The following is an 18,910-nucleotide window of genomic DNA, read 5'->3' as shown; positions in this document are numbered from 1 at the left end:
AGGAGCTTAGCCCTTTTTGGAACTCAACACCTTTTGTTTTTAAGTGTCCTCCAGAGAAAGGAAGTGGAAGTACTGCCGGGGATTAGCCAAGCAGTGAATAAACCATCTGTGAGACCTGAATTCCCCTGCGTGGTGTCGTGGTGTCAGTCAGACGACCACAGACAGGCCACTTGTCCCCAGGACAGCAATGCTCTCGGCTTCCCTGCCCTTCAGAGCGGGTCCTTGGGAGTTCCCAGCGCTGCCCAACTGGGGATCTTCTGTTGTATGGTTCCTGGAACCTGTCCCCACCAGAGTCAGGGTGGGGGCACCTGCAGACAGGGAGACACACCTCCACTTCACACACAAATGGACAGTTACATTGAAAAGCAGCCCACTGGTTTTCAAAGACCCTTAGAATGCCATCCCTGCTGCCAGGAAGGGGTCAGAGGTTAGACTGAAGGGGGCTCAAGGCAGGGTCTGCTCAATCACCTGCTCCCACTCTGGGATCCCTGTACCTTTTCCCCACCCCAAACCTCATCCTTCCTACAGATCTCTGGGGGTTGGCACCTGCCGGGAGGAAAACAAGCAGGCCCCTTCTCTGGGCCAAACGCAATGCCTGGTGTAGGTACCATGAGACCTGGGGATGTTAACATAACTCAAAAAATGCTTTGAGAACCAAACTCTTGTGCAACAATATGCCAATTTAAAAACCTCAGGACAGAGCAGGGCTGGGGGAAGCCCAGCTGTAGGGAGTGAGGCCTGGTGAGAGGCTGCCTGGAGGTTTCTTCCCTGGGAACAATGGACACTTATTGTCCAGCTCCAGGGGCAGAAGGGTCAGGACTTGGGAGAAGTTCAGGGAGTCAGCCCCTAGGCCAGGCCACCACGAGGTCACTCTGCAGCTTTAACTGCAGAGGGGAGACGAATGTCTAAAGGGACTCTCAGATGCATACTCATGCCCTAGTGCCACTGTCTGTAGCCCTCAGCTCAGGGATGGGCAGCCTGAGCTCTTACACCTCCTGCCAAGTTGCTGGTGCTCAGCCCTCTGCCATGAGCTTCCTGCTGCACACAGGGACACAGCACTGCCACCTTCACCAGTCACCTCGGAAAACTTTTATGGGGAAATAAACGAAACCAGTTCACTGATTGATATTTTCAGGAGTAGTGGCCGACATGGGGTACTATTCATGTGGCCACTGCATCCATCCCTCATTCAGATGCCACTGCCTGGGGAGACGGGCCAGCTCTGCCACTGGCTCATCCTTGCAGTGCCACGGTGAGCTCGTTTCAAGTTAGAGAACTCAGGCGGGGTGCGGTGGCTCACGCCTGTAATCCCAGCACTTTGGGAGGCCGAGGCGGGTGGATCACATGAGGTCAGGAGTTCGAGACCAGCCTGGCCAACATGGTGAAATCCCGTCTTTACTAAAAATACAAAAATTAGCTGGGAGTGGTGGCGCACACCTGTGATCCCAGCTACTTGGGAGGCTGAGGCAGGAGGATCGCTTGAACCCGGGAGGTAGAGGTGGTACTGAGTAGAGATCACACCACTGCACTCCAGCCTGGGTGACAGAGCCAGAATCTGTCTCAAAAAAAAAAAAAAAAAAAGGCCAGGTGTGATGGCTCATACCTGTAATTCCAGCACTTTGGGAGGCCAAGGCAGGTGGATCATTTGAGGTCAGGAGTTCGAGACCAGCCTGGCCAACATGGTAAAACACCGTCTCTACTAAAAAAAAAAAAAAATTAGCCAGATGTGGTGGTGTACGCCTGTATTCCCAGCTACATGGGAGGCTGAGGCAGGAGAATGGCTTGAACCCAGGAAGTGGAGGCTGCAGTGAGCCAAGATCACGCCACTTCACTCCAGCCTGGGTGACAGAGCTAGACTCCATCTCAAAACAAACAAAAAACAAATTAGAGAACTCTGAGAACCTTCCAGCTCCAGGCCCAGGTTTCCCCTTTTTGCTACGTTGGGACTTCCCACTGCCCCCAGAGCAGGGTTTTTATGGTCAACATAGGGGGTCACAGACTTTTGCTTCTTCTGTAACCCTAGAGGGTGGATGAACGTGTGTGTGAGAGGCACGGGGGCTAGACCCTGCTGGAGTCATACCCACACCCGCCCCCAGCTCAACGGGGCCAGAAGAAACTCAGAGATGCCTGAGGCGAACCGGGTCGGCCAGGACCCTTCCTTCTGACCCCCAAATGAGCTGTCCCGACCCTTTAGCTGCCCCCCATGCTCACAGGCCATACAGCTGATGCCTGGCCCCATGGAGGTCCTGGTGGAGGGGGTGGTCACCTCGCCCCTGCTGACCCTGGTCTGGCATCACGCTGGCGCTCACCACCGTGCGGGGAGGAAGGGCTGCACCGCTCTTGGAAAGGCAGGTCCCCTTATGTGGGAGGTGGGGAATTGACCCCCTCCCCAGCAGCTCTGGCCTCCCTCAGGTGGGTGTGGTCAACACACAGCCACTCAGGCACACCACATGAAAGTCAAAGACAGGACATCTGTGGCAGCCGCCTCACCAGCTAAGACAGAGTAGAAAGGGACTTCTTAAACACAGGGACTTCCCCTGAACATTGAGTCTCTCACACAACCTTAAAAAAGCAACTGCCACCAAAAAATTCAAAATGCTGTCAGAATCAGTGGACACGAAACCCTTGGGTGAAAGCTGGAGACGTGATAGGCTTCCGAGCCACCAATGTCTCTCAGCAAGACACTTCTTAACTACAAAAGGGAAAATAGTTAACTTGCAGTGCAGGAACTTGGCAGATATCACCTTAGCCCAGTGATGAGAGTTAACATCACCAGTAAGGGAATACGTCCAAGTTGCTGGCCACCAGGTAGAAAGCAATGAGAAAAACATGTTTCTGGGATATCCTGCCAAAAATGCAGAACCTGAACCCACTTATGAGGAAGCACCAGACAAACCCGAATTGAGAGGCTTTCTATAAAATAACAGGCCTGTACTCTGCAAAAATGTCAGTATCATAAAACACCAGGAAAGGTGGGAGAACTGTTTCAGATGGAAGGAGAATAAAGATATATGAAAATTAAGTCAACATACAAGCCAAGATTTTCCTTTGCTATCAGGGACACTGTTAGTCCATGGACAAAAATCTCAATAAAGGCCGGCTGCGGTGGCTCACACCTGTAATCTTAGCACTTTGGGAGGCTGAGGTGGGTGGATCACTTCAGGTCAGGACTTTGAGATCAGCCTGAGCAACATGGTGAAACCCCATCTCTACTAAAAATACCAAATTAGCCAGGCATGGTGGTGCATGCCTGTAGTCCCAGCTACTTGGAAGGCTGAGGCAGGACAGTCACTTGAACGCAGGAGGTGGAGGTTGCAGTGAGCCGAGAGACCACACCACTGTACTCCAGCCTGGGCAACAAGAGTGAAACTCTTGTCTTGGGTGGGGAAAAAAAAAAAAAAAAAAAAAAAAATATATATATATATATATATATATATACACACACACACACATTTATATATATATTTTTAAATATATATTTAATTTTAAATATATGTAATTTTAAATATATTTTAAATATACATTTTAAATATATTTTTAATATATATTTAATTTTAAATATATATTTAATATTTATTATTTTATATATTATTTATATAATTATATATATAATATATTATTTATATTTAATATAAATTTATAAAATTTATATAATTACATTATATATTACTTATATATTTTATATATTATTTATATTTAATATATATTTAATATTAATATTTAATATTAAATATATATACATATATTTAATTTTAATTTTTTTGAGATAGGGTCTTGCTCTGTCACCCAGGCTGGAGTACAATGGCACAATCTCAGCTCACTCCAACCTCTGCCTCCTGGGTTCAAGCGATCCTCTCATCTCAGCCTCCTGAGGAGCTGGGACTACAGCTGCACACCACCACGCTCGGCTAATTTTTAAAATTTTTTGTAGTGACAGGATTTTGCCATGTTGCCCAGGCTGGTCTCACACTCCTGGGCTCAAGTAATCTATCCACCTCAGCCTCCCAAACAGCTGGGACTACTGGCGTGAGCCACTGTGCCCAGCCTAAAAATAAATTATTGTTGAAATTGTATCTCAGTTTTTAAAACCTGTTACAGCCAAAAGACAACACAGACTCCTAAAAGGAGTCTTGGACTGGGTCAGAAGTAGATTCTAACTCTGAGCCTCTCCCTTACTGAAGGGAGACCCCCTGAAACTATTGCTACGGAATAAAAGATGAAATGCTCCTGATTATTGTAAATACAAAATTGCATGCAGGATTGTATAAAGACAATGCCAGGTTGGACTGCCAGAATGAGCCAACAGTGCGTGATGTGCTTCCCCCCTGCAGAGAGCCTATGAATGGACGTGCAGTCAGGGAGGTTTCACATCACCAAGATTCCTATCCCAGAAAAGCAGATGTTCATAGCTCTGCGAATGGAATGCGACCCTTGTGGAGAGCCTATAAACGGATGCATGGGGTGGGGGGCACCTGTCCATACGGACAAGATAGGGCTATAAAAGTCCTCACCTTGCCATGGCTCTTCTAGGCCTCTTTAGGGTTAAGGCATACTCCCTTCTGAGAATTTCTGGTCTAACCGGTTGTCTAGCTTCACGTCCTGTTTCTGTGGATGGTTTGTAACCAGCTTGTGCTGCAACTGTTACTGCTGATTAATATTTTGCTAATCATAGGTTATGGAAAGACTGTGCTTCTGTTTTCAGGCTCTGTTAGAAATTACTGATGCACACACTATATTGTAAATTCTTATCCCTGTATACTGTACTTCTGCATACAGATGTTATGTTAAAGAATTACTTCATCCCCATGTGACCATCTCACCTCATAATCAAATGACCCTAAATCCCTCACTAACCTACCCCCGCCCTCACTAAACTTAATAATAAATGCTGGTATATCCAGTGCATTGTTGGCACCTCGGGACCAGAAGGCGGTGACCCCCCTGGACCCAGCTTTCCCTATCTTGTGTGTGTCTATTATTTCTTGACCTGCCGATCTGCCTGGGAACAAAGACAGAGCCCCATTGCATTGCGGGCTGCTGGCCAGATCCCGCAATACCTTACTAGCTATGTAGCCCTGGGCCATCACATCTGCTATGAGGGTAATCACCCCACCCATCCATTCTGTTGGGTTACTTTTTTCTTCTTTTTCTTTTTTTTTGAGACAGGTCTCACTCTGTCACTCCGGCTGGAGTGCACTGGTGGTCTCGGCTCACTGCAGCCTCAACCTCCTGGGCTCAAGTGATCCTCCTGCCTCAGCCTCCCAAAGTGCTAGGATTACTGGTGTGAGCTACCACTCCTGGCCCTGTTGGGTTATTGGTGATTAGTGAGCTAATGAATGGAAAGGCACTCTGCAAACATCAGGGGCCAGACACAGCTCATGCTGAAATGTGATTTCCTGAGGATGAGGTCTAAACTGCCCTCCTCTCTCTGTAAAGGGGGCCACGCAGGTGCTCTCCTGGGAAGTTGTGCACGTGCAGGATTCTCTCTAACCTCCTGCCTTTATGTGGCTGCAATCAGTGTTAGCGATGGTTTCTGTCACTTCGCATTGTATCATATCATTAAAAAAAATGACTTATAGAATTCCAAACCAGTATCTAAGAGCTGCATACCATTTCAGAAGGGGAGGGTAGACTCTTAACTTCCTGTTCCCCCACTGTTGGACATTGAGGTCACTTCCAAATTCTCACCATAAGTGCCTCAAAAACACCTTTGTACATACAGCTTTGTACATATTTTAGATTATCTCATTAGACTAGGCTCTGGTAAATAGGATTATTGGATCAAGGGGTATGAACCAAATACTTTCTACAAAGACTATTTCAATTCACACCATCAATAATACTGCAGAAAAATGCCAGTGAAACTGGCATTTATCATGTTTGTATTCTGCCTTACTTTTTTTTTTTTTTTTTTTTGATATGGAGACTCACTCTATCACCCAGGCTGGAGTGCAGTGGCGCGATTGTGGCTCACTGCAACCTCCCTTGCCAGGTTCAAGTGAGTCTCCTGCCTCAGCTTCCTGAGTAGTTGGGACATGCACCACCACGCCCAGCTAATTTTTGTAATTTTAGTAGAGACATGGTTTTGCCATGTTGGCCAGGCTGGTCTCAAACTCCTGACCTCAAGTGATCCGCCCAAAGTGCTGGGATTTACAAGCATGAGCCACCGTGCCCAGCCGTGCCTTACGATTTTTTTCCTTCTAATTAAATGACGAAATGGTACCTTATTGTTATAACTTGTATTGCTTTGAGTATTAATGGTATATGACATGTATTTATCAACTGCTGTTACTATTTTGCTTGAGTATGTCCTGTGTCCATTTTTCAGGACATTTGTGGGTTTAAAACAATTCAATTCCTAAACGCACATTAGAATAAGGATGTCAACCTTCTGTGTTACATATTTTAAAATACTTTCCAAAACTGAAAGCTTTGAAGAGGACTGAATTCCAGTAGTATGAAACGGTTAAAAAGTGGATAATCATGTAGTCTATGCCTGAAGGTGATATTTCTCACATCAATAGATCCTGCAAACAATAAACTAATATTCCAAAGAAATACATTGGAGAGTCCTTAGTAAGGTCATTGGCAATACAGTCTGGGAAGATCTAGGTTAATAGATGAACCTGTTAGACAGGTTTAACCAATTCCCTTAGACTAGCGAAGTCTGAGTGCTGAGAACTCCAGAGAATAAATTGTCAAACTCCCTCTCTAGCTTGGATACAGATAATTTTATTTTCTTTTAAGATGCAGGCAGGTCACATTCAACAGACAAGATGAATACGTTGCTTGTGTTTTCTTTTCCTTTTCCTTCATCTTTTTTTCTTTTTTTCTTTTTTTTTTTGAGAGAGGGTGTTGCTCTGTCTGCAGTCATAGCTCACTACAGCCTCGACCTCCCAGGCTCAAGTGACCCTCCCACCTCAGCCTCACAGGTAGCTGGAACTACAGGCATGCGCCACCATGCCCAGCTAATTTTTTAATTTTTAGTAGAGACAAAGCCTCACTGTGTTGGCCAGTTGAACTCCTGGGCTCAAGCAGTCCTCCTGCCTCGGCCTCCCAAAGTGCTGGGATTATGGGTACAAGCCACCACACTGGGCCTACTTCTTTATCAAAGAAGCCCTTCCTGAACAACACAGAAAACCCCCCTAGAGGGTCCCTAATGAGAACCGAACAGAAAAACCCCCAACTCAGGTTTGTTGGGCAATCCTTCTTTTCCACAGAAGCTGGACCAGGTTCTGTTATCATTTAAAAAAAATACTGTATTCAATATTTTTAAAGACAAGAAGGGAAAGAGAACAGGTCCTTGCAAAGAAAGGTACAGCCTCGACTCCTTTCAAGTACAGACGATCTCCCGTGTACTCGGGGCCCACACCCAGCCAGCCATCACGAGACCCAGACAGGGTCAGATGGGATGCTGCCAGAAAGGCAAGGCAGGGCCCTATTCCATCTGCAGCATCTGAGCCACGGTTTGGATGATGTGTTGCAAAGATTTTTTACTTGCACAGCTGAGAAGCAGGTCCCTTAGTTTCTCAAGGACCAGCCGGCCTCAGTGCACAACTGAAGGTCAAGCGATTCTTACAGCCCTGTAGCCTCACCGTGTGACACCCAGGTGACCTGTCTCTGCCAAAGTGCTGACTGTGCTCGCAGTCCTTGGAAGGCACTTAAGTTTTTAATAGAAAGGACCTATAATTAGGGCAGTATCTGATGCTCTGATCTGGGAGAAGGAGAAAAGGAAAACAGCCCCTAGGATTCCTGCCCTCAGTTCAGCACAGCACAGGACGCCATGAGATTTTCAAAACCTGACATTCCCCAGGGAACGGCCGACCCTCTTCAGCGAGGCTTACTTGAAAGATGCTTGAACCACAAAGTAAGGTCTTGGCTTTTCCCCACTCTCAGAGAGACTCCAGGCGGACTCCCAGACTCCCAGACCAGCCCTCCGCCCCTGCCCTCAATCTCAGAATAGCTGAACTCTGGAAAGTCAAGATCACCTAGAACAGAAATACAAGGGGCTGGGGCCTGAGGCTAGAAACGACCAAAGACAGAATAAAAAGGACAGTCCTTTGTAAACTGTACAGCAGAGACACGGCAGCTCGGGAGTGGCAGAGTGCACCAAGCTCACTGTGGCTTGGGGTGGGGTGATGGCGTGGGACTGGGAGTTGCCGGCTCTCCAGCCCGGGACAGTTACCTAACTCGTTTCCCAGCCTGTTTCCCCATGGGCAGCAGAGACGGCCAAGACACAGTGAAGCAGGTCACAAGGTGCTCAGAGTGTCCTCCCGAGCCCCGTCCAAGGAACCAGGGCCCGGCTCTGGGGGCGAACTCTGTCCCCACTACCCCAAGGGGCTGTGCCCTGGGGCAGGCACAGAGGGGCTCCCTCAGGAGCGAATCTCGGGCAAGTCTGGCCTCCCGCTGGCCCAGGACTGCCTCGGGGGCGCCAGCAGGCACTGCTTGCTGGGGGGGGGGGGGGGGGGGGTCCAACCTAGACGCGGCCTCTGGGAGGGCAAGACCGGGAGGGGTAGGCCTGTGTCGGGGGCTCCTGGAAAAGCAGCGCCACCGCCACCCACCTGACGACATGGAAGGCCCAAAGCAGGCGATCTGTGCGGGGCCCGCGCGCGGCGCGGACGATGCTGAGGTACAAGTAGAGCGCAATGGCCACAGTCCAGAAGAAGGAGCTGGTGTTGGCGAAAGTGGACAGCGCGCCCTGCAGCACGCAGTCCCACGACGGGCCCGCGAAGTCCTGCAGCACTCCATAGAAGTAGGAGGCGGCCGAGAGTAGGTCGGCCAGCGACAGGAAGAGCAGCAGGCGCCGTGCCCGGCTGCGCAGGTCGGGCCACAGGGCGTGCGTGGCCACCAGCAGGCCCGAGCCGAGCGCGGAGAGCGCGCACGACAACAGCACCACGGCGCGCTCCGACGGCACCAGCTCGGTGGGCGGCGCGGTCGGCGGCATGGCGTGGGGGGCCAGGAGCCGGAGCGCCGCGAGGACAGACGTCGGGCCGCGCTTGCGGCCACCGCCGCCGCCGTGTGGGCAGCGAGGCGCCCTAGGCTCCCGTCCAGGCGCCCGCCCCGCCCGCGTCCGGCGTCTCCCCGCCCATCGGGGCCCTGGGCCCTGAACCCCGCCCACGCCCTGCGCCCCGCCCCTATATCCCGGGCCCTGAGCCCCGCCCACGCGCCGCGCCCCGCCCCGCCCCTGTACCCTGGCCTTTAAGCCCCGCCTACGCTCCCAGCCCCGTCCCGCCGTCCCGGGCCCTGAGCCCCGCCCACACGCCCCCCGCACACATGCCCACACGGCCCCCCCCCCCACGCCCCAGTGCCCCCGCGTTGAGACCGGGACTTAGAGCTCCGCCCACGCGCCCCTATCTCCTGTCCACAGAGCCCAGAGACCTGGGCCTAGAGCCTCGCCCACGCACCCCGCCACGCCCCTGTGTTCGAGGCCTGACCCCCGCTCAGGTGCCCTTCCTCGTCCCATTGTCCCGGGTCCTGAGCCCCGCCCCCGCCACGCTCCTGCGGCTTCCAAGCTCCACCCGGTGCCCGAGGTTCCTGAGCCCCGCCCACGCCCTCACACCACGCCCCTAAGCCCTATCCCAGGGCGCCCCCAGGTCCCAGCACCTGTCCCTCCAAGCTCCTCCAGGCCCACCCCTGCTCTTGCCAGCTGTCTGGGACATCCAGTCCTGTGAGAGAAAGGACTGGCATTTTTAGGGCTAATATTACTTTCCCTCTTTTCAGCCAGCTTCTGTGTGTGTTGTGAGTGGAAGGGCGAGAGGATCAGAGGCATTCTTTCCACTAGCAACAGAAACAACTCTCGGGTATGATCCTCATTCCTTGAGCCGTGATCCCGACGTGTTCACAAGTTGGTGGTGGTGACTTGGGGAAGCCGGTGTTTCTACCTTTTCTTAAAATAAGCATGCTATTTTTAAAAAACATAGCTAACTGTGATTTTAAAAAAATGAAATGCTAGGCCGGGCATGGCTTTTTCTTGTTTAAAAATTTCAAACTTTGTAATTAAGATGTAATTCACATACCATAAAATTGGCCCTTTTAACCAAACAGTTCAGTAGTATGTTCACAAGTTTGTGCCACCATCATTATTATGTAATTCTACAACATTGTCATTACCCCCAAAAAGAAATCCTTATCCCTTAGCTGTTAGCCCTCAGTTCTTCTCCCCTACAGCCCTGGCAACCACTTTTCTACCGTGGATTTGCTTATTCTGTACATTTCCTGTAAATAGAATCATATGCTCTGTGGCCTTTATGTCTGACTTTTTTAACTTGGCACGTTTTCAAGGTTCATCGTAGCATATGCAGTGCTTCATTCCTTTTACTGCCCAATAATATTCCATTGTGGATATACCACATTTTTTTTTTTTTTTCTAGAGACGGAGTCTCCCTCTGTCACCCAGGCTGGAGTGCAGTGCTGCGATCTCGGCTCATTGCAACCTCTGCCTCCCGGCTTCAAGCAGTTCAGCCTCCCGAGTAGCTGGGACTATAGGCACATGCCGCCACGCCCGGCTAATTTCTTTTCTATTTTAGTAGAGATGGGGTTTCACCGTGTTGCCCAGGCTGGTCTTGAACTCCGGAGCTCAGGCAATCTGCCTGCCTTGGCCTCCCAAAGTGCTAGGATTACAGGCATGAGCTACCGCGCTCGGCAGGATATACCACATTTTACTTAGCTATTATTCATCAGCCGATGGACATTTGGGTTGTTAACACTTTTTAACTATTAAGAATAATACCACTATGAAAATTTGCATACAAGTTTTTTTGTGGGTGTATGTTTTCAGTTCTCCTATGTGTATACCTAGGAATGGAGTTGCTGGGCCATACACAACTTTATATTTCACCTTGTGAGGAACTGCCAAGGTGTTTTCCAAAGTGACTGTACATATCATTTTACATTTTCACTAGCAATGTATGAGGGTCGCAATTTCTCTGCATTCTTCCAAAACTTTTTTTTGAGACAGGGTCTCTGTCACCGAGGCTGGAGTGCAGGCACAACCACAGCTCACTGCAGCCTCAAATTCCTGGGCTTAAGCAATCCTCCCGCCTTGGCCTCCCCACTAGTTAGGACTTCAGGTGCATGTCACCATGCCCCACTAATTTTTTTTTTTTTTTTTTGAGACTGAGTCTCACTCTTGTTGCCCAGGTTGGAGTGCAGTGGCACGATCTTGGCTCACTGCAACCTCTGCCTCCCGGGTTCAAGTGATTTTCCTGTCTCAGCCTCCCGAGTAGCTGGGATTACAGGTGTGCACCACCACACCCTGCTAATTTTTGTATTTTTAGTAGAGACAGGGTTTCACTGTATTGGCCAGGCTGGTCTTGAACTCCTGACCTCAGGTGATCTGCCCACCTCAACCTCCCAAAGTGCTGGGCTCCCAAAGTGAGCCACCTTGCTTGGGCCCCACTAATTTTTTTTTGGAGATGGGGGTCTCACTATATTGCCCAGGCTGGTCTCAAACTCCTGCCTTGGCCTCCCAAAGTGCTGGGATTACAGGCGTGAGGCCACCTCACCCAGCCTTCCAACATTTTGTATTATCTTTGTGATAATAGCCATCCTAGTGGGTGTGAAGTTGTTCCTCATTGTGGTTTTGATTTGCACTTCTCTGATGAATAATGCCCTCAAACATCTTTCCATGTGCGTGTTGGACGTTTGCATATCCTCTTTGGAGAAATGTCTGTTGAACTTACTTTCTTTCGTTCTTTCTCTCTCTCTTTCTCTCTCTCTCTCTTTCTTCTGTTTCTTTTTTTTTTTTTCTTTTTTTTTTTTTTGAGACTGAGTCTCGCACTGTCACCCCGGCTGGAGTGCAATGGCGTGATCTTGGCTCACTGTGACCTCTGCCTCCTGGGTTCAAGCGATTCTCCTGTCTCAGCCTCCCAAGTAGCTGGGATTACAGGCGCCAGCCACCACGCCCAGCTAATTTTTGTACTTTTAGTAGAGATGGGGTTTCACCATGTTGATCAGGCTGGTCACAAACTCCTGACTTAGAGTGATCCACCCGCCTCGGCCTCTCAAAGTGCTGGGATTACAGGTGTGAGTCACTACACCTGGTCAATTTTCTTTCTTATTTTTAAATTGGTTTGTCTTTTTGTTGTTGAGTTGCAAGAGTTCTTTATATATTCTAGATATTACACCCTTATCAGCTATATGATTTGCAAATATTTTCTCCCATTTTGTGGTTTGTCTTTTCACTTTCTTGATAGTGTACTTCAAAGGAAAAAAGTGTTTTTTGAGGATGTCCAATTTGTCCATTTTTTTCTTTGGTGGTTTGTGCTTTTGGTGTCACATCTAAGAAACCATCACCTATGCCAAACTCATGAAGGTTTGCATCTATGTTTTGTTTCTTTCCAATACCTCACTGTTATGGTTACTGTAGCTTTGTAGTAAGTTTTGAAATTGGGAAGTGAGTCTTTCAACATTTTTTTTTCTTTTTTTGGGAGAGTCTTATTATCTTGCCCAGACTGGAGTGCAGTGGTTTGATCTTGGCCCACTGCAACCTCTGCTTCCCAAGTTCAAGCGATTCTCCTGCCTCAGCCTCCCGAGTAGCTGGGACTACAGGCGCCCGGTACCATGCCTGGCTAATTTTTGTATTTTTAGTGGAGGCGGGGTTTCACTATGTTGCCCAGGCTATTTTCAAACTCCTGATCTCAAGTGATCTGCCCGCCTCGACCTCCCAAAGTGCTGGGACTACAGGCGTGAGCCACTGCACCCCACCTTTCAACATTGCTTTTCTTTTCCAATATTTTGGCTGACACCCCTTGTGATTCCCTATCAATTTGAGGATCAGTTTTTCCATTTCTGCAAAAAGAATGGAAAAGATTGATAGAGATTGCTTCGAATCTGTAGATAAAAGTGGAGAATAATGCTATATTAATAATATGAGATCTCCTTATCCATGGACCAAGGATGTCTTTCCATTTATTTAGCTCTTCTTTAACTTCCTTTTAGTGATGTTTTGTAGTTTTTGGTGTACTTTAGGTTTGATCTTGCATTTGATTCATAGAAAGCAAAGATTATCTTTGTATATCTAACTTTAAAAAAATTGTTTTGGCCGGGCGCAGTGGCCTGTAATCCCAGCTCTTTGGGAGGCTAAGATGGGAGAAACACTTGAGAGGCCAGGAGTTTAAGACCAGCCTAGACGACTTAGTGAGACTCCATCTCATACAAAAATAAAATAAAGGCTGGGCATGGTGGCTGACACCTGTAATCCCAGCACTTTGGGAGGCCGAGGCAGGCACATCACCTGAGGTCAGGAGTTCCAAGATCAGCCTGACCAAAATGGTGAAACCCCATCTCAACTAAAAATACAAAATTAGCCAGGCATGGATTTAGGGCGTAATCCCAGCTACTTTGGAGGCTGAGGCAGGAGAATCGCTTGAACCTGGGAGGTGGAGGTTGCAGTGAGCCGAGATCGCACCATTGTACTCCAACCTGGGCAATAAGAGTGAAACTCTGTCTCAAAAAAATAAATAAATAAAACTAAAAATAAATTGTTTTACAAAATATGCATATTGAAAAGTGCCTAAAATACAAATGTACAACTTATTAAATAATTATAAACAGCCATCCAGAGCAAGAAAGATAACATTACCAGCATACCACAAACCTCCCCAAACACCCCTTCCCCCTCAGTCATTTCCTTGCTGGTTTTTGTTTGTTTGTTTGTTTTTTGCGCAGGCTGGTCTTTAACTCCTGGGATCAAAGGATCCTCTGGCCTCAGCCTCCTAAGTAGCTGGGACTACAGACAGGAGCCACCACTGGAGGCTCTTGCTTTTACCCATCCATGTATGCATCCCTGAACAAAACAGTGTAGTTTGCCTGTCATTGAGCTTTATGTAAGTGGAATCATACTTTCCGTTCCCTTTTGTGTTTTCTGTTTTTTGTTCAACATTATTTTTGAGAGATTCATCCATCTTCTTACACCTACATGCAATTCATTCATTTTCACTACTGTATAGTATTCCATTGTATAAACAATTCCATGGGTATAAATAATTGTGTATTTATCCATTCTATTGCTTTTGGACATTTGGGTTGTTTCCAGGTTTTGGCTATTACAAGCAATGCTGGAATAAGCATAGATTCTTTTTTAATCAGAAAAAAAGTTACTACACACAATTATCAGCAGTGTGACCAAACATATGTGTGGAGTTTGTTCTGCAGAGAGTTGAGAGCGGCTGCTTTCCTTCCAAGTCACTTGTGATCGTTCAAAAGTCCCCTGACCTCCTCCTGAGAGGACCCCAGACCATAAACAGAACCTGGCTGAGAGTTCTGTCAGTGAAGCCTCTCAGCTTTTCACTGATGGAAATAGCTTCAAGTTTGGCTTTTGCAATCAGCCTGGGGCTTTGGACTATGGCAAGGCAAGAGTCTGGAATGGATTCTGCCTCCCTAGAGCTCGGTCATTTAATCCTTCGGGTATTTGGGAGAGCGGGGAGGAGATGGGGTACAGGAGAGGTCTTGTAGCAACCTGCTTTGTCAGCAGATCAATTTTGACTATATCTTTCCTGCTTTATTGAGATTGAAGTGCTTTGCCTAAATCTCCAAGTAAGCGGTTGGCTATTTTACAAGCATTTTTTTTTTAAAAATTTTTTTCCCCACCTCCCACCTTGCTTACAGACAGTTTTGATCAGGAAATTGCTTGGCTTTCTTTGCACTGGAAAACAACATTCAAAGAACTTTCATACTTCCTATACCTAGGGAAAAAATGTGAAAGACATGCAATGATACAGCTTCAAATTGCTTAGATTTAAACGTGAAGGTAATTTTACACTGTCCAGGGTCACGGACATTGTCTAGACAGGTCCAGGCATTTATCAGGAGGTGGGAACTGTGACTCCCACTGCAGCTGCTGGGTGATCTCAAGTAGCCCAGCATGGTCTCCACTAAAGGGAGCTTGGGGTTCCTGACCCTGGGACTCTCAGAGCTCCTGGGGCTCCACTCCTCCTTGGGGGACTCTGGGGAGGTCTGACTGAGAAGAATAAACCTAGAGAAACCCCAGGCTCTGAGCTGTCTCTGATGATCCCTGCCCCATATGGCATGTGATGTCCCATTAGCCACATTTTCAATTTCCGGTCTTTCAGGCCCCCCTCTCCCCTCTCATCTTTGGGGGAATTGGTAAGAAACCCAGATGCATCTTCTTTGGACCCCGAGTTGTTTCTCTAGTAGCTGTGCCAAGCCAGCTGGCAGTTGTCTGCCGCTCCATGTCCAGCGTCCAAAGGGGCCATGTCCCGTGTCCTCACACATCATCACAACCTCACTTCACCCCAGTTTCCTGGCTGCAGCGCTAGGGCCCAGACCCAGAAAGGCCCCATCACAGTGGCGAGCAGCCCCCGGAGAAGGCTAGTTTTGGGGTTGCTTTCTCTTCCTCCTCTCACCCCAGGAACTGGCACAAGATTCTCCTCTGACAAGTACAATAGAGGTGACAGTTTGGCATCTCTCATTTGGAGGAACCTGAAATGATTTTTCTGAGGTCAACTCCAACATAAGTCACAAGCCACAAATGTGGTTTTTAAAACTGGAACAGAAGAGGGACTTTCAGCTTGGCCACCTTCCTCATTTCCCTGTTTGAAAGGTGTGTGTGGCACAGGCTCTGCCACCAATCACTGCCCAAATCATGAAGGGAGAGAACGCATGGTGCTCCTTCCTGCCTGGGGACCATGGTGAGTGTATTAGTCAGGGTTCTCTAGAGGGACTGAACTAATAGGATAGATGTAAATATAAAGGGGAGTTTATTTTTTTATTTTTTGAGATGGAGTCTTGCTCTGTTGCCCAGGCTGGAGTGTGGTGGTACAATCTCAGCTCACTGCAACCTCTGCCTCCCAGGTTCAAGTGATTCTCCTGTCTCAGCTTCCCGAGTAGCTGGGACTACAGGCACACGCCACCATGCCCGGCTAATTTTTGTATTTTTAGTAGAGACAGGGTTTCTCCATGTTGGACAGGCTGGTCTTGAACTCCTGTCCTCAGATGATCCACCTGTCTCACCCTCCCAAAGTGTTGGGATTACAGGCGTGAGCCACCACGCCCAGCCAAGGGGAGTTTATTAAGGAGTTTTTTGTTTTTGAGGAAGAGTCTCACTCTGTCACCCAGGCTGGAGTGCAGTGATGTGATCTCCGCTCACTGCAGGCTCCGCCTCCTGGGTTCATGCCATTCTCCTGCCTCAGCCTCCCGAGTAGCTGGGACTACAGGCACCCACTACTGTGCCCAGCCAATTTTTTTTTGTATTTTTAGAAGAGACGGGGTTTCACCGTGTTAGCCAGGATGGTCTTGATCTCCTGATCTGCCCGCCTCAGCCTCCCAAAGTGCTGGGATTACAGGCGTGAGCCACCGCGCCCGGCCAAGGAGTTTTAACTCACACAGTCACAAGGTCCCACAATAGGCCGTCTGCAAGCTGAGGAGCAAGGAAGCCAGTCTACGCCCCAAAGCTGAAGAACTTGGAGTTCGATGTTCGAGAGCAGGAAGCATCCAGCATGGGAGAAAGATGTAGGCTGGGAGGCTAAGGCGGTCTAATCTCTCCACCTTCTTTTTTTTTTTTGAGATGGAGTCTCGTGCTGTCGCCCAGTCTGGAGTGCAGTGGCACCACCATGTCCGGCAATTTATGCATTTTTAGTAGAGACAGGGTTTCACCATGTTGGCCAGGGTGGTCTGGAACTCCTGACCTCAGATGATCCACCTGCCTCAAAGTGCTGGGATTATATACAGGTGTGAGCCACCGCGCCTTGCCTTCTCCATGTTCTTCTGCTTGCTTTTATTCTGGCCGAGCTGACAGCTGATTAGATGGTGCCCTCCAGATTAAGGGTGGGTCTGCCTCTCCCACCCTGCTAACTCAGATGTTAATCTCCTTTGGCAACACCCTCACAGACACACCCAGGATCAATACTTTCCATCCTCCAATCCAATCAAGTTAACATTCAATATTAACCATCACAGTGAGCAACCGTCAACCTCCAGCATCCCCAAGGGGGCCCTGCAACCCCTGGGCATGTTCACATGACCATTGGGCCACACAGATAAAGAGCAGGGCAAGCCTGGCCAGCACCGTTGCTGGAGTCAGGAGCCTCCTCTTCAAGGGGCCCCATCTGGTGGGTATATTTTCCACCAGGAGCCCTCGGGTCTCAGTGGGATGTGTTTAACCTCTCCCTGATCACCTTGAGCCTTGCCGTCCTCACCCCACACATTGAAGGCTGCTGCCCCCGCTTGCTATGCACCTGGCCCTCTGACCTGCACACACCTTAGAAACAGCCTGGTCCTGGTGGCTCTTCCACTGCAGCAGCTCCCGGTGTGGCCACTGCCCTGCAGTTCCTAGCTGCCTAGGTGAAGAGGAGCCGGACTAATGAAAGAACAGCTAAGCAACTAAAGGGAAAGGTTATTTTCTTCTCTACCTTTACTCAGAGCCTTGTTTTGTAGGTAAGACTGGCTTATGCTGCTGGTACCAGAAGAGAGGTTTTATGAGTTAGTGGAAGACCCAGGATCTACCCCTGAATTTCTGTCCAGGCCACATTTGATGGACAGATTTTTTTTTTTTTTTTTTTCTGAGACGAATTTTGCTCTTGTACCCCAGGCTGGAATGCTGTGGCAGGATCTCAGCTCACTGCAACCTCCACCTCCTAGGGTCAAGCTATCCTCCTGTCTCAGCCTCCTGAATAGTTGGGATTACAGGCACACACCACCATGTCCAGCTAATCTTTGTATTTTTAGTAGAGACGGGGTTTTACCATGTTGGCCAGGCTGGTGTTGAATGCCTGACCTCAAGCCATCCACCTGCCTCGGCCTCCCAAAGTGCTGGGATTACAGGTGTGAGCCACTGCGCCCGGCCTTGATGGGCAGAATTCTAAAGCTCCCCCTTCCCCAATCAAGATTCCTGTCTCCTGGTTTTTCAACCAAATGCCAAACTAGGTACTGATGTGGGGGCATTTTTTTTTTTTTTTTGAGACAGCGTCTAGCTCTGCTGCCCAGGCTGAAGTGCAGTGGTGTGATCTTGGCTTACTGTAACCTCTGCATCTGGGTTCAAGCGATTCTCCTGCCTCAGCCTCTTGAGTAGCTGGGATTACAGGCATGCGCCACCATGCCCAGCTAATTTTTTTTTTTTTTTTGAGATGGAGTCTCACTCTGTTGCCCAGGCTGGAGTGCAGTAGCATGATCTCAGCTCACTGCAACCTCCACCTCCTAGGTTCAAGTAATTCTCCTGCCTCAGTCTGTCAAGTAGCTAGGACTACAGGCGCGCGCCACCACGCCCGGCTAATTTTTGCATTTTTAGTAGAGGGAGAGTTTCACCATGTTGGCCAGGCTGGTCTTGAATTCCTGACTTCCAGTGATCCACCCACCTCGGCCTCCCAAAGTGCTGGGATTACAAGCATGAGCCACTGCACCTGGCCAGCATTTTGAAGATGTAATTAAAGTCTCATGGCCAGGCGGGTGGATCACTTGAGGATCCTTGAGGTCAGGAGTTTGAGACCAGCCTGGCCAACATGGTGAAACCCAGTCTCTACCAAAAATACAAAGAATTAGCCGAGCGTGGTGGCGCATGCCTATAGTTCCAGCTATTCTAGAGGCTAAGGTGGGCAAATCGCTTTAACCCAGGAGGTGGAAGTTGCAGTGAGTGGAGATCATGCCGTTGCACTCTAGCCTGGGCAACAAGAGTGAGACTTCATCTCAAAAAAAAAAAAAAAAGTCTCGCTTCAGTGGACCTTAAGATATAAAGATTAACAGAATGTGCGGTGGCTCATGCCTGTAATCCCAACACTTTGTGAGGCTGAGGTAGGAGGATCGCTTGAGGCCAGGAGTTCAAGACCAGCCTGGGCACATAGTGAGACTCCCGTCCCTACAAAAAATTTAAAAATTAGCCAGATGTGATGTCACACACCTGTAGTCCCAGCTACTTGGGAGGCTGAGGCAGGAGAATCACTTGAGACTGTGATTCGAA

The 18,910-nt window shown here is 48.7% G+C and overlaps 1 protein-coding gene across 2 annotated transcripts in view; it reads right to left on the bottom strand.

The window, feature by feature from the left end:
* Positions 1-9,079, bottom strand: part of GPR157 (G protein-coupled receptor 157) — a 28,416-nt gene extending 19,337 nt beyond the window's left edge. The window contains exon 1 of one of the 2 annotated variants that reach the window (XM_024243127.3): positions 8,562-9,079. In XM_024243127.3, the coding sequence (XP_024098895.1) occupies positions 8,562-8,944 (383 nt within the window). In that variant the 5' untranslated portion in view covers positions 8,945-9,079. The remainder of the gene's footprint in view (positions 1-8,561) is intronic. The other variant, XM_002811537.6, reaches the window with a different exon arrangement.
* Between the last annotated feature and the right edge of the window lie 9,831 nt (positions 9,080-18,910).

This window comes from Pongo abelii, chromosome 1, assembly GCF_028885655.2.
Source record: "Pongo abelii isolate AG06213 chromosome 1, NHGRI_mPonAbe1-v2.0_pri, whole genome shotgun sequence".
In the NCBI taxonomy this organism is placed as follows: domain Eukaryota; kingdom Metazoa; phylum Chordata; class Mammalia; order Primates; family Hominidae; genus Pongo; species Pongo abelii.
Note: the sequence above shows the minus strand (reverse complement) of the source record. Positions and strands in the feature narration are given on the sequence as shown.